Genomic DNA, 15,318 nt, shown 5'->3' with positions numbered 1-15,318 from the left:
CTGGACTCTCATTCACTAATGAAAAGAGGAGTGTTTTCATATGGTTGCCTAGTGAGGAAATGATGTGGAGATTTTCCAAACTTACCTGAAGCTGATTCAATTGGGCTCTTGTCATAAAGACAGTATCTTTTCTAACTGTACAAACTAGGGGTCTCTTTCTAGGCCTTCAAGTACATTCTAGAGCCATCAGTCCCCAAAGTTGGAGATATCACCCCCTCGGGGGTGCTGGAATGATGGGGGGGGGTAGTAGCCTCAGGTGCAATGAGGAGGCATTGAATAAAAATAAGGGGGCAGTAGAAGCATAAAGAAAGAAGATAAAATAAGAAAATTTCGAAAAACAGTTCGTATGTATTTCATCTGTTGTATAAGAGAGTTAAAGTTGCAATAATTACATTATTTTCCAAATAAATACACAAAATGCAAGTTATAACCACTCAGCAGTTAGTCTGCTGACAGGTCTTAAACAATTGTTGGCAAGTGAGCTTGTGGTGCATTGTTGGGAAATCCAACATGCATTGGCAAGAATATGTTCATGTAATGACCTGTTTACAATATGATACTATACAGTTACATGATACAATATTGTATCATCAAAATTTCAATGCAGGAAAAAATTCACAAATTTACAATAAATTATTACATTTAGGATATGTCTTTTTAAAAAATATTTTATATTTTTTGAAATTATGCAAATTAAAAAAAAACATTAAAAGGTTAAAGAAAGCAGATTTCCAGGGGGCTGCTGAGTAATTTCTTTAAAAGAGGATGGTAGGCTAAATAAGTTTGGGAACCTCTGTTCTAGACTGAGATTACAGTGTTGGTTCTATCCCAGAGGTTTCCAACTAAATCTTATTTACCTCTCTGAGGCAGTAAGGACATTCAGGTGCTAGTCAATGTTCTGAGTTATGTCAAGAGATAGTTGGCGCAAACTCTCAAAGGTACATGGATAGATTTCAAGGGGTCTGTGAAGTTGACAAGGCAAGAGAAGATAATTTTTCTACTTATTGCAAGGAAATCTTCACTCTTCTTCAATGATATGTAATTCCTTGAAATTCATGAACCTTCAACTGCTTGTTTTCACCCTGTTCATTCCCATCGAGGACATGAAACAGGTTCTGATATTGATCGCCCTGTGGTGAATCATTTCCTATATACTGTAAGCTCAATCACAATATCATTGCAGGAAATTATCTTCTTTCACTCTCTCTCTCCCTTCCTTTCTTCCTTCCCCTTCTCAGGATAAGGTATCTTTTTAAAAAAATCATTACTGAAGAAAATGCCAAATTGCATAATGAAACTAGTAAAAATAAAGATGTAATTTTTCGTTCTACCCAACTTCAAAGACCCCTTGAAATCTATCTCAGTCTAGAATGGGATTGAGCATGATCTAAGGTCTAGGACTTCATGGAATGAATGTTGGCCTGAAAGTCTACAAAGAATCAGGAATTCCTTCTGACCTATGGCCATGAAGTTATGCCTGGAGGTTCTTAAGTTGGGAGTACAGCTACCCTTTTTGCACCTTTCAACACTTATGTCCCCATTATGGAAGTCTGGGTCCTGACGTGGACTCTGGGGAGGATGCATATGGGATTGTGTAGTCCATCATGCCATGTCAAGGATTAAGTCCTAAGAAAGCTAAATCTATTCATAAGTAATCATAGAATAATGTCAGATATGTGGTATGGAATAGGACATCAGTGGACATTCTGACCATCACAACTATATAGTTTTTATGCTCACAATATTTGAGAGGAAGATGCAGTTACAGTAAATTACAAGATTTGTTGGGTTGAACAAAGAATAAGAAGTGCCTTCTCCAGATGTGAGCTAGAACTTTATTAGAAGAATCCGTATATAGATTTAGAATACCCATTTTGTGACAAAGCCATAGCGTAGAGCACCACACTATCTATTTGCCTGTGGCCCAGCAGAATACTATTACTTCTGAAGTTCCAATTGTCTTTCAATTGGACCACTTTGATTCCAGAAATCTTAATAGCCCCCTTACTACTGTTCAGGAGACTGGACTAGTTCCTCACATGTGTTTAATATTGGATTTTTGTCTCTGCCCTCTACTGCATAACTTTCTGTACCCTAGACTTATGACGTCATGTGATGACCTCAACACTATTATGGTACTCAGCACAAAGTAGAATAGTTCTTATGGTTTCACTACTTTTTCTATATTAAAATAGAACATCAGAATTATGATGAACCAACTAAAACACTATATTTTGTTACCAATTAGCAGGTATATAATGAGATCCTATAATTAATCAACAGATCATTTCAAAATGGCTTATACTGGGCACCAAAAAGAGGAAATGTGGAGATATATTAAGCCCCATCTAGATGGCCCACTGGATAGAGCACTGGACTTGGAATCAGGAATACTCATTTTCATGAGTTCAAATCCAGCCTCAGACACTTACTAGCTGTGTGACCCTGGGCAAGTCACTTAACCCTGCCTCTCCATCAAATGAGTAGGAGAAGGAAATGGCAAACTACTCCAGTATATATACCAAGAAAACCTCAAAATGGGGTCATGGAGAGTTGGACACAACTGAAAAAAATGAACAACAAAGTTCCTCTTTTTGCTACATATTACAAAATAACATTAGGACAAACTTTAGTCTGAGTTTCTTGTTCTAATCTGAATGAGAAACACTTAGTCTTTCTTTAACTTTCAATTACAAAACAACACACTGAAATCTTTTTATTATATATCACTCATATCAAAGGCCTAATCAGTCTGTGAACAGAGAAGCCTGGTCAGCCCAGCAAGGTAATAATTATATTAAGAGAAAGAAGAAATCATTCACTGATTCACTTAATAGAACTATCTCTTCAGTTTATCTTTTATCAGGTAGAAAAGAAAATCCTTAGAGCAAGAGTTATTGCTTTTTTCTACGAAGGACTCCTTTAACAGTCTGGGGAAGCCTGTCTACCACTTCTCAGAATAATGTTTTTAAATACAAAGATAAAATATGTAGAATTACAAAGGAAATCAATTATACTGAAATACAACTAGCAATATACTTAGAAAACAAGTTAATGGACCTCGGATTAAGAACTCCTCTCTTGGAGAGAGTGATCAAAGATGAGTTAAATGGTTTAGGAAAATGATTCTCCACCATACGTGGACATATTCTGTTTGATGAATCAAAATTGTGTACCGAACTCTCAGTTGAGCTCTGTAATTATGTTTTCTTATATTGTGCAATGTATTCTTTGTGTGAGGATACAACAAAGTGTAGCTTGAAAATGCTTCAAGTGAGAGAGAGAGAGAAATTATCAAAGGCAGTATGAATTTGTGTTCACTTGGATTTTCTCTCTAAGCAGAGTTGCTTGGAATTAAAATAATTAAATTAATAGATATTTACCTCTGAAAGGCTTGAGTCCAGAATATAAAGTCCTGAATTTTTTCTTCCACATTATTTTGCTATCAAAATAGAGTGACCAAAAATGCACTTTACAAAGAAATTTACAGTATTCTGACTGTAATAGAAAGGAGAAATCAGGTTGCCTTGGCCAAAATATAAAAGCCAAAAGAAAAAAATAGGTAAATTCCTTTTCCATTCTCTGCTCATTGACATGATGATAAAAAAGTCCCTTAGTTACCTTAACAGATATGGCATAAATGGTCGAGCTTATCATATCTTCCATGCATACTTCAGTCTTCCCATCAGCCTTGGCTTCCAGTATTTCCATCATTTGCTCCACTTTTTCATTGATTGCTCCCATCGAGCTCATCAAGTAACTAAGAAAATAAGCATAATTATACTTTATGATAACAATATGCCTAATAACATTTACCAGCTAGACAAGCAGGAGACATTATGGAATGAATGGTATATAGAGAGCTAGTGTGAAGAGGAGAAGGGGAAGGAGGAAGGGATAAAGAAAGGAATAAGAGAGGAAAGAAGAGGAAGAACAAGAAGGAGGAGGAGGGGGAGAAAGGGGGACAAAGGGGAGAAGGGGAGGGGGAGGAGAAAGGACAAATAGCAGTTCATAATTCAAAAAGCAGTTTCTAATCCAAACGAAACATAGACTGCCAGACCTGAGAGGAACTTTAAAATTAGAGAACCACACATTATCAAAATTGGAAACATGAGATGGAGTCAAGATGGCATAGTACAGGCAGCAACTTAACTGAATTCTTCCAACATTCCCCTCTAATCAACTTGAAAATAATGCCTCAAACTGAATTTTGAAGTGGCAGAACCAACAAAAGGTTGGGGTATGACATTTTTCCAGCCTAAGACAACTTACAAGATCAGCAGAAGAGGTCTGTGACACCAGGTAGTGACTGTCCAGATTGCAGCTCAGGCCATACCAGCGGCAGGCCTTGGAGGCAGTTGCAACAGCAGCAGCAGCGGCAGTTTCAGGAGCTCTCGTCCCACAGATGGTAAAGGGATTGGACAATTTGTCAGAAAGAGATTACAAGGAGCTCTTCGCTGGCACTGGGTGAAGGACCCTGCTGCATTGCCCTTACAGGGGAGGTCTGGGTTGCAGTTCTAGGGTAAAAGGGAGCACTAGCATTTGCCTTTGCAAGGGAGCAGGGCCCTGGTCACAGTTCCAAGGCAGAGAAGAGTGCTTGCGGTTGCTCAGAAGGGAGTAGGGGCCCTGGTCTCTATTTCAAGACAGAGGGGAATAACAGTACTTTCAGCCACAAGAGAACAAAGTCCCTTCCTGGGTAAAGACCAGAGCACAGGCCAGGAGAACAGTGACTACACCTCTCCATGGATCATACCACTTCAGGGACACCGAAAACTTATATGTTTTCAGAACTAGCTCTAAAAACAGCAATACAAAAAATTATTTTTATGGGTAGGAAAAATAATAAGAAAATTCATCTAGAAGAACAAAATGTTAAGAAATATCAAGGGAATCAAAGGGAAGAAAGGCCTAGAATACCACATCTCAAATGGTATTATAAAGAGGTAATCACCAAATGATCTGATACTGGTTAAGAAATAGAATGATAGGATAGAGCCCTAGAGTCAGGAGGACCTGAGTTCAAATCTGGCCTCAGACAGATGACACTCACCAGATGTATAACTCCGGGCAAATCACTTAACCCCAATTGCCTCACCAAAAAAAAAAAAAAAAGAAAGAAAAAAAAGAAATAGAATGATAGATGAGTGGAATAAATTAGGTATGTAATATACACTAGTAAATGACCATGGTAATCGAGTGTTTGATAAACACAAAGACCCAAGCTTTGGGGGTAAAAACTCTCTATCTGACAAACTGCTGGGAAAACTGGAAAGCAGTTTGACAGGAACTAGGTATAGATCAGCATTCACACTGTATACCAAGATAAGGACAAAATGGATACATGATTTAGGCATAAAGGGTGATATCATAAGCAAATTACGAGAGCATGGAAAATTTTACCTGTCAGATCTATGACTAAGGAAAGAAGGTATGACCAAACAATAGAGAGGATCATGGGACATAAAATGGGTAATTTTGATTAAATTAAATTGTAAAGGGTTTTGCAAACAAAACCAGTACATCCAAGATTAGAAGGAAAACAGAAAACTATGGGGAAAAAATTTACAGCAAGTTTATCTGATATGGGCTTCATTTCTCAAACATATAGAGAACTGTCAAATTTATAAGAATACAAGTCATTCCTCAACTGATAAATGGTCAAAGGATATGAATAGATAGTTTTCAGAAGAAGAAATAAAAGTTATCTATAATCATATAAAAAACACTCCAAGTACCGACTAGAGAAATGCAAATTAAAATAACTGATTAAAATAATATTTCACACCTATCAAATTGGCTAACATGAAAGAAAAGGAAAATGACAAATATTGGAGTGGATGTGGAAAAATCAGGACACTAATGCATAGTTGGTGGAGCTGTGAAATAATGTAAGCATTCTGGAGAGCAATTTGGAACTATAGCCCAAGGGCTATAAAACTGTGCATACCCACTAATTCCACTACTAGGTCTATATCCCAAAGAGATTTTTTAAAAAAGGAAAAGGACCCATATGTATAAAAAAAATTGTAGTAGCTCTTTTGTGGTTGCAAACAATTAGAAATTGGGGGGATGCCCATCAATTGGCTGAACAAACTGGGATATATGATTGTGATGGCATACTGTTGTGCTAAAGAATATGACAAGCAGAATGGTTTTAGAAATACCTGGGAAGACATATGAATTAATGCAAAGTGAAGTGAGCAGAACCAGGAGAACACTGCATATGGTATAATGATCAACTGTGAAAGACTTAGCTACTCTGATCAATACAACTATCCAAGATAACTCCAAATGGCTTATGATAAAAAATCCTATCCACCTCCAGAGAAAGAACTGATGGAGTATGAATGCAAGGTGAAGTCTAATTTTTTCACTTTATTTTTCCTTGCTTTTTTTTTTTTGCAACATGGCTAGTACAGAAATATGCTTTGCATGGTTTCACATGTATAATTGATATAACATCTCTAGCCTTCACCATGGTGGATGAGGAATGGGGGGGAAGGAGAATTTGGAACTCAAAAAATTTTTTAAATGAATGTTTGACAAATCTATATATATTTAAAATTGGAAACATAGATCTAGAAGAGTGATGTCTTCCCTCTACCCTAAGGAAGGATATCTGTCAAGTCAGCTGAGGAGAAATGTGGAAAACAATTGTGTCTCCTAGAGGTTGGTGTTTCAGGAAAAAACAGCCCACAACTATCTTTTTAATAATGTTTTTTAAATGAATCATCCTAAAATATTGCATTGTTCATGTCACTTTCATGCTGAAAACATTTGAATGTCTCTTCTCTCTATGTAGAGTAAAGAATAAATTTTTTAGCTTGGCTCTCAAAGCCCTCCAGATTCAAACTGAACTTCTCCACAAGAAGCCTCCACTCCAGGCAAGCTAGTCTCAAGGTCCTGTGGAAATACCTTAGGAATTCCCCTTACCGCACCTTTTTCCCATAGGATTTTCCCTTTGGGGGTGCATTCATCACAATTCTCTGCTTCTCTGAAACATAATCTCGCCCCTTTTTTCCTATCTTTTGTCTCCTCCTGCTCCTTAAACAGCATCTGCTCCCACTCCCTCCTCCCCCACGTACTCTGTGATCCAGTGACAATGACTTCCTTGCTATTCCTCAAACTAGACATTCCATCTACTGACTTCAGGCATTTTCTCTGGCTGTACTCCATGCCAGGACACTCTCCCTCCTCATCTCAGCCTCCTAGCTCGTTCAGCTTCCTTCAAGTCTCAGCTAAAATTTTACCTTCTGTAAGAAGTCTTTCCCAGTCCTCCTTAATCTTAGTGCCTTCCCTCTGCTGATTAGTTCCAATTTATCTTTGTATTTATCCTGCTTGTACATAGTTGTTTACATGTTGCCTCCCCCCATCAGACTGTGAGTTCCTTGAGAGTGAGGATTACATAACTTTCTTTGCATCCCCACCACTCAGCAGTATCTGGCATGTAGCAGATGCTTAACAAATGTTTGCTGGCGTTCTTTAAGGTCCCACTCAAATCTTTCCTCCCCTGAAAAGTCATCCCTGACCAGACCAATCCACCCCACAGAAAAACTCGCTCCTCTGGGTCCCTGCTGTACTCTATTGACTCTTTATCCCATTGTGTTCTGTGTCGAATTTTGCAAACATGTATTAAGTGGCAGGCATCGTGTGTTGGTCCTGCAAAGACAACCTAGATTCCCAGTCCTCAAGGTCCTTATTTTCTCCAAGGAAAATACAGTATGTATACGGACAGTTCTTGCTTTACATAAGGGGACCTTTTAACAGATCTCTATGGTTAAGGGAGTAATTCGAATTTGCGAACGTGGGGAAGGGAGAGTGGGAGGAAGGCAGGAATGGAGCCACTGGCCTGTGGATGGAGGGGGCCAACACATGGTTCAAGGTCATGTGGGGGCCAGGGACAGAGAAGTGAGAACAGGAAAAGGAACCCATTGGCGAGCAACCAGCCACTTGGGGGCTTGGCCAAAATTGAGAAGAAAAAAGGGGACTGGACTGGGGAGGATGGGTGGAGCAGGGCAAACGTGGGGAGGAGGGTCTCAAGGCAAACGTGGGATCCAGGGGTAGATGGGTATGGAGTGGTCTCTCCTGGGGTCTGTTCTGCTTTCACTTGGGGGTTGTTTTTTGTTTTGTTTTGTTTTGTTTTTAGTCCTTTTTTGGGGAGAGGTATTGGTGGTAGAAGGCCACAGAACACCAAGTCAAAGGGCAGGAGCAAAAAGAGCACAGTACCGTACATTAAAGTTCACATGTGTTTTTTTAGAATGTGGATTTCTTTCAGAATTCTTTATATAAAGTTGAATTTGCATAATGCAGAATTCAGCCAGCAATATGAAGAGCAGATGCTTATATCTCTGGGAATAAGTGTAAGGTCAGCCTTGGGCTGAATCATACTCTGACCCTCCCTCCCTTTCTCCCTTCGCCACAACAGCTTACAGTGCTCAAAAATCCCAAAGAATGGATCTGAAAATGGAGGTAACAGATAACACCTTGCTGCCCTGCCACCACCACCCTGGAGCAAGTCAAAAGTGAAGAAACATCCCTAACACGTAGAAGGGACTTTTCTACCAAAGGGGGAAAGCTAGGAAAGCTGGCTTTTGGGGGATCTGCCACAGCACTATCCCAATTAGGACACTGGCTTGGAAAAGAGCAGCATCAATTCTATCCCCAGGAAGTTGTAAAGAGTATCTTTTAGCAAATCTCATTTGTAAACAGAAGTCTTGTTCTTAGACTTTTTATCTTCCTATTCTCCTTCCCTAAAGTAGATGCTGGTACAGCTAAATGGTAAAGTGAACAGAGCACCAAGCCTGGAGACAGAAAGCCCTCAGACCTCACATCGGACCTCAGACACTTACTAACTGTGGGACCTTAAGCAAGTCACTTAATCCTGCTTGCCTCAGTTTCCTCATCTGTAAAATGAGCTGGAGAAGGAAATGGCAAACCACTCCAGTGTCTTTGCCAAGAAAACCCCAAACGGGGTCATGAAGAGTCAGACACAACTGAAACAACTGAAGAATAACAAAATAGACGCTGACTTACCACATAACAATTCATTTAAAAAGACCTTTTTTGCTAATGGTAAGAAATGAAAAGAGTAGGAAAAACTGGGCAAGTTTCCTCACTTGAAAATTCCTGGAACTCACAGAAATAGACCCTTTTGCAAATGGTTGTAATAAGAGGCTCTTAATTTAGAAAGGCTGTAGTATTAAATAAAACTGGAAAGGCAGGTTGGAGCTTCATCGTAGAAAGATTTAGATGAGTCTGAGGAGCTTGTATTGGGTCCCAAAGATAATTAGGAGCCCCTGAAAAAAATTTGAATGGGAGAGTGACGTAATTAAACTTTTGCCTTGCAATGATTGTTTTTGGTAGCTGTGTAGAGAATGGACTAGAGAGGAGATGTTGAAGGCTTTGGAGACCAATTAGGAGTCTAATGTAATAGCCCATACCAAAGGTAATGAGGGCTTGAATCAGAATAGTGATAGTGTGAGTGGATATGAGGGATATTGTGGAGATAGAATTAAATTTTGGGGGTCAGGGAGAGAAGGAACAGTGAAGGGCAACATACGGTGACTGGAAGGATAGTGGCACCTGAACAGAAACTGCAAACTTTGGAGGAAGGGCACATGCGGGGGCAAAGGGAAGATAACAAATTCCATTTTGGACATACTGAGTTTGGGATGTGGATGGAGTATTTAAGTGACAGCTGGCCAAGGAGGGACTGGAGTTCCAGGACAGAGAGATTTGGTCTGGATATATAGATTTCAAGGTCATCTACATTGAAATGGTAAGTGAACCTGTGGCACCAGATGAAATTACCAATTCTATTAAATTCAACAAACACCAAAGAGAGGAGTCCAGGAGAGAGTCACGGGAAACAGCCATCTTTAGGGGGTGGAAGACACAAGTAGGTAGTCAATCGATGGATTGATGTTATTAATATGATGATATTAATGATGATTAGTTATTTTTGTTCCAGTTCCTCAAAGAAACTGTAGTTTCACTGACCATGCCTTCTACCCCTTTAAATTCCCCATGCCATCCATTACATAATAGACACTTAGAATAATAGAATCTCAGAGCCAAAAGGGACCTTCGCAAAAACACAATCCAACCCCTATTTGTCAGGGAAGGAAACAAACCTAAAGCAGGGAAATCATGTTCCCAGAATCATACAACTGGTAAGTGTCAGACATGGTCATCAAAATTAGGTCTTGTGCTCTTTCTACCATGCCATGCTGGTTCCCAAATAAGTGTTATTAATTAAAAGAAAAATTGTTTTTTTTTTTCTTTACCTGATCTGATGCCTTGCTCCCAACCCCACTCATCCTCTCTGCCTCCTTCCAACTTAGCATATCAGCTCTTCTCTCTGTCAGGAAATTGTTCTATCTCCACTATTGCCAAAAACAATAAAAAGATCATTTTAAGGCAAACTAGAAACACTTGAGATATAGTCATGGTAATTCCAGCTACCCCAGTCTTGTGCTTCTGTGGTCTTAACATCCATTTGTATATGATTTATTATACCACCTTCTACTGTCCACTCACCTTCGATGAAAAGCTGGATCCAAAATTCTCCGCTGCCTCTGCCAAAGTTCATGATCCAATTCTGACACCAAACCTCTCCCTAAAAATCTTAAAAATACAAGACACCAGGAAAAAGAAATGTTACAGATCATAATCTCTGTGTCCCTTAATACACAATCTTGATGACTTGCTATGGTCCAAAAACCCCCAAAAAACAAAAAACAAAACAAAACAAAGCCTAGTGGCAAATCTATATGAGGATAGGCTGGCCCTCAGACAACAGCCACATGGCCCATGACTAGGCCCAAGTTCAAAAGCTTTCTAGATTTGCAGGAAATGACAGAACTTGGACTTCATTGACAAAGCCTTGGAGAGGCCAGACTCAATTCCATCCCAAAAGAAGCATTGGAGGAAGATGTCAATGGAGATCTGTTGTTGTTATTTATTGGGGTCCAACCCATTTGGGGTTTCCTTGGTAAAGATACTGGAGTGGTTTGACATTTCCTTCCCCAGCTCATTTTACAGATGATGAAAATGAGGCAAACAGGGTTAAGTGACTTGCCCAAGATCATACACAAGTAGGTAGTCAATCCATCATTAGTTATCTTAGTTCAAAGAAACTGTAATTTCAGTGACCTTGCGTTCTACTCCTTTTAATTCCCCATGCTATCCATTACATAATAGACAGTGTCTATTAGTAAGTGTCTGAGGTCACATTTGAACTAAGGAAGATGAGTCTTCTTGACTTCAGGCATCCACTGTGCCACCATTTGCATTATAATAATAGTGATAAAAACAGATGTTCGTATTTCTATAGAGCTTTGCAGTTTACAAAAATTTTGGCAGTCATACTATGAAATAGGTTATGCAACTATTATCCATGCTTTACAGATGAGGAAACTGAGATACACTTAGCAGAAACCTGGGCAGAAAAGTTTATACCCAAGACTTCAGAGTTAGGAAGTGCTCAAGTCCAGGCCTCTTCCTACTATACCATACTGCCTCTCCATACCTCTCTCTCATTTCATTATTTTTCAGGGTAAAAACCAGTGTCTAAACATGCAGCAAAACAGTAAAAACAAGAACAACAGCAATTCCTGCCCATATAAAGGACATGCTGAGTGCAGTGCAAATTCATGCTAATCTCTGACACCTCTAGCTCCTCAAAATGAGGAATGATCTTCCCAGTGATTACATGGGAGAACTCCAAAATCTAGAATTACCAAAGGAAATTAAATTATACTCATTCAATTGGGCTATCACAATACTCTCTTAACTGATCACCCTGCCTCTCTTGTCCACTATCTAATCTATCTTGCATATGATACTAATTAATTTTCCTAATGCACAGATTTGACCAGACTCTTAAGAGGCTCCCTACTACTTCTCAGAAAAAAAAAATAGAACCTCTTTCGTTGACTTTAAGATATTCTACCAGGGCTCCAAGCTACTTTTCCAGCCTCGTTATACTCTGCTTTCCAAACCAGATTACTAAGCGATCCTCATTTTCACTGACAGCACTTAGGTGGTGCAGTGGTTAGAGAACTGGACCTAGAGTCAGGAAATCCTGGGTTCAAATCCTACCTCAGACACACTCATTAGCTATATGAACTTGGACAAGTCACTTAATCTTTGTCTGCCTCAGTTTCACCATCTGTAAAATGGGGATAATAAAAGTGCCTGGCTCCCAGGATTATTGTGAAAATCAAATTAGATAATATTTGTAGTGCTTTGCAAACATTGAAGCATAATATAAATGCTAATGATTATTATTTCTAATTTCTCAAAGCTCACTCATTCCTTATACCTAAAATGGCTGCTTCTAGCCAACTTTTGTTCCTCACCTATTGAAGCCCAGCTTGCTATAGAGAACTTAGAGTCCCAGATTTAAAGAGTCAGGCGTGGCTTGGGTTCAAATCTGCCTCTGCAAATTAACAGGTGCATGGTCATGAAGAAGTCATTTAACTTCTCTGAACCTCAGCTTCCTCGGCTGCAAATTGTTTTTTTTTTGAAAAGCATCAAATGAGATGTGTATAACACGCTTTGTAAATCTTAAAGTACTATAAAAATGTCTGCTATTATCACTGTTAGTATTATGAGTCTTTCCTTAAAGGCCCAGCTTTGACACCTCCTCTTCCATAAATCCTTCCCAAGTCCCCCCAACTAAAAGGAATTATTTCCTTCTTCAATCTGTTAAACTACTCAATCTCTCTGACACTTTAATCCCACTTTAACTTGTAGCATAGTCTATATAGGTTGAAATTCTTCAAAAGCAGGGCCTGTTTTGTTGTTCAGTGATGTATCCCTGAACATAGTAGACATTTAAAAACATCTGGTGAACTGAATTGAATTTATTGGATCTTAGGATGAGGTCCCCAGGGAATAACTGAACCCTTCAGTCCTTTCTATTCATCCCAAATATATTTTGTTATAATATCTTTTACCTTTTGCCAAAAAAATTCTGTAACTTTGAGTATATAAAGGGATCCTTTTTGTATTGGGAGGACATCAGGAATACCTAAAGAGCAAATTAAAATTATTTTTCTTTTATTAGTATTTTTTTAGTATTTATTAGTATTAGTATTACACATTTTCATATCTCTTATTCTTCCTTTGTGTTTGTTTCAGGGAGATTATGACATGACTTGCAACTGACTTTGATTTGAGTGAGGGAGGGCTATGCAAGGTCACCAGCCTCACTTTTTCCTCCAGAGCCATCTGGGTCCAGTGGCCAGATATTCCTCAGGAAGACTAGAGATGGCCCAGATGCAGTGGAAGACCCTGGCTCTTTTAAGTTAAGGTCTTTTCTGGTTCTCACTTTGAGTGAGGTAACACCCATTCAGCAAATAAGCCTGTTTAAGAAGTGAGTCAAGGGATGGCCCTTTTAATAAAAAAAAAAAATCAAAATGGAAGGGAAGACCCTCAGAGTTTCTGGTCAAAAGAGAAACAGTTACTATTTGTGTTTGTCATTCATTCTCCAGGAGGACCATGACATCAGGGAGATGATGACATGACTTGCAATTGACTTTTATTTGAGTGAGGGAGCACTGTGAGAGGTCACCAGCCTCACTTTCTCCTCCAGAGCCATCTGGGTCCAGTGGCCAGATAGCTATCAGGATGACTGGAGATATCTCTTATTCTTCCTTTGAAGACAGCAAAAGAGAGTGAAAGATAACTAATGGACAACCCGCTTGCTCCACTGATATCCATCCACACAATATCAAGGGGAAGGCACCCACTAACAATATCAATCCCCTTGGATAACTGCCTCTCGGAAAATTTAAGGGGAGGCATGGACAAGAATCACATAGGATAACCAGACAAGGAGAAGCTATGATCTATATCCTTGAAAAGATTATCCACATAGATGAGACCATAGATACATGTTGGAACACTCATAGATCATATTTCATAGCACTTTTTATTTTACAAATCAGCAATTACATGGGCAGCTAGGTGGTGCAGTGGATAGAGCCCTGGACCTGGAGTCAGAAGGGCCTGAGTTCAAACATGGCCTCAGACATTTACTAGCTGTATGACTTTGGGCAAGTCCCTTAACCTTGTTTGTCTCAGTTTCCTCAGCTATAAAATGAGCTAGAGAATGAAATGGCAAACCCTCCAGTATCATTGCCAAGAAAACACCAAATGGGGTCACAAAGAGTTGGACACAACTAAACTGACAAAACAAAGGTCTTCCTGACTCCAGGAGTGCCACTGAGTCATCTAGATGACCCTAAAAGTAATTTTTTCAGTTGTGTCCAACTCTTCGTGACCGCATTTGGGGTTTTCTTGGCAACAACATTGGAGTATTTTGCCATTTCCTTCTCCAGCTCATTTTACAGATGAGGAAAATGAGGCAAACAGGGTTAAGTGATTTGCCCAGGGTCATACATCTAGTAAGTGTCTGAGGCCAGATTTGAACTTGGAACAATGAGTCTTTGTGACTCCAGGCCCATCACTCTAGCCACTGCTCCACCTAGCTGCCCTTGAGTAACTAGTATAATAATTATACAAATGTATGTGCATGTATGCAAGTACATGTAAATGACAATTTCTTCTCATGCCTTATCAGGATATGAAGAAAACTCTGGATTCTCAAAGTTTAAGCCAACAGAGCACAGTCTTTGGCAGGTCCTCCACCAAGTTGGAAAATCTTTGAGTACAGTTCTGGCAATGAAAAATATGTGTCTCATCTAAGGACCAGACTAGGGAGGTGAGGAAAATCTCATCACCAGAACCCTGGCTATTAAGTGCTAGATTTTTTTCAGTTGTAGAATCTGATTTTAGGGGTGGAACAACTGAGGTCTGCATTGATAAAAAGGCCCTAGAGATATTGTTCATTTAGATGTTAGCAAGGCATTTGATGGTCTTGTCCTCTTCCTGTAGAAAAGATGGAGATACGTAAGCTCGACCAGTGCTTTTTTTTTTTTTTAAAGGCAATTGGGGTTAACTGACTTGCCCAGGGTCACACAGCTAGTAAGTGTCAAGCGTTTGGTCTGAGGCCAGATTTGAACTCAGGTCCTCCTGACTTCAGGGCCAATGCTCTATCCACTGCACCACCTAGCTGCCCCAAGACTAGCACTTCTTAAGCTGTGGGTCAAAACCCCATATAATATGGTGTCGTGAAAAATTTGGCAACAAAAGTAAAAGGTTTCTGAACACACAATGACCAAATTAAATTAAAAATCAAACAGGTAAAGAATTCAAGGTGCTTCTGGCAGTGCTCGCCCATGTTGCATCATGCAACTTTACTGCAGCCTTGGTTCTGAACACAGAGCATGTGCACATTGCACTGTGCAT

The 15,318-nt window shown here is 39.4% G+C and overlaps 1 protein-coding gene across 1 annotated transcript in view; it reads right to left on the bottom strand.

Annotated features, from left to right (window-relative positions):
- LOC114033662 (cholesterol 24-hydroxylase) overlaps positions 1–15,318 on the bottom strand; it is a 56,510-nt gene that overhangs the window by 22,140 nt on the left and 19,052 nt on the right. Inside the window, exons 4-6 of the mRNA XM_027849309.1 lie at positions 12,963–13,036; positions 10,540–10,626; positions 3,622–3,760 (exon numbers count right to left, since the gene is read on the bottom strand). Coding sequence (XP_027705110.1) covers positions 3,622–3,760; positions 10,540–10,626; positions 12,963–13,036 — 300 coding nt within the window. The remainder of the gene's footprint in view (positions 1–3,621; positions 3,761–10,539; positions 10,627–12,962; positions 13,037–15,318) is intronic.

The sequence above is a fragment of the Vombatus ursinus genome, unplaced genomic scaffold (genome assembly GCF_900497805.2).
Source record: "Vombatus ursinus unplaced genomic scaffold, bare-nosed wombat genome assembly UNPS02007284.1, whole genome shotgun sequence".
Taxonomy (NCBI): Eukaryota; Metazoa; Chordata; class Mammalia; order Diprotodontia; family Vombatidae; genus Vombatus; species Vombatus ursinus.
The sequence above is the reverse complement of the archived record's forward strand: the minus strand, read 5'-3'. Positions and strand labels throughout refer to the sequence as shown.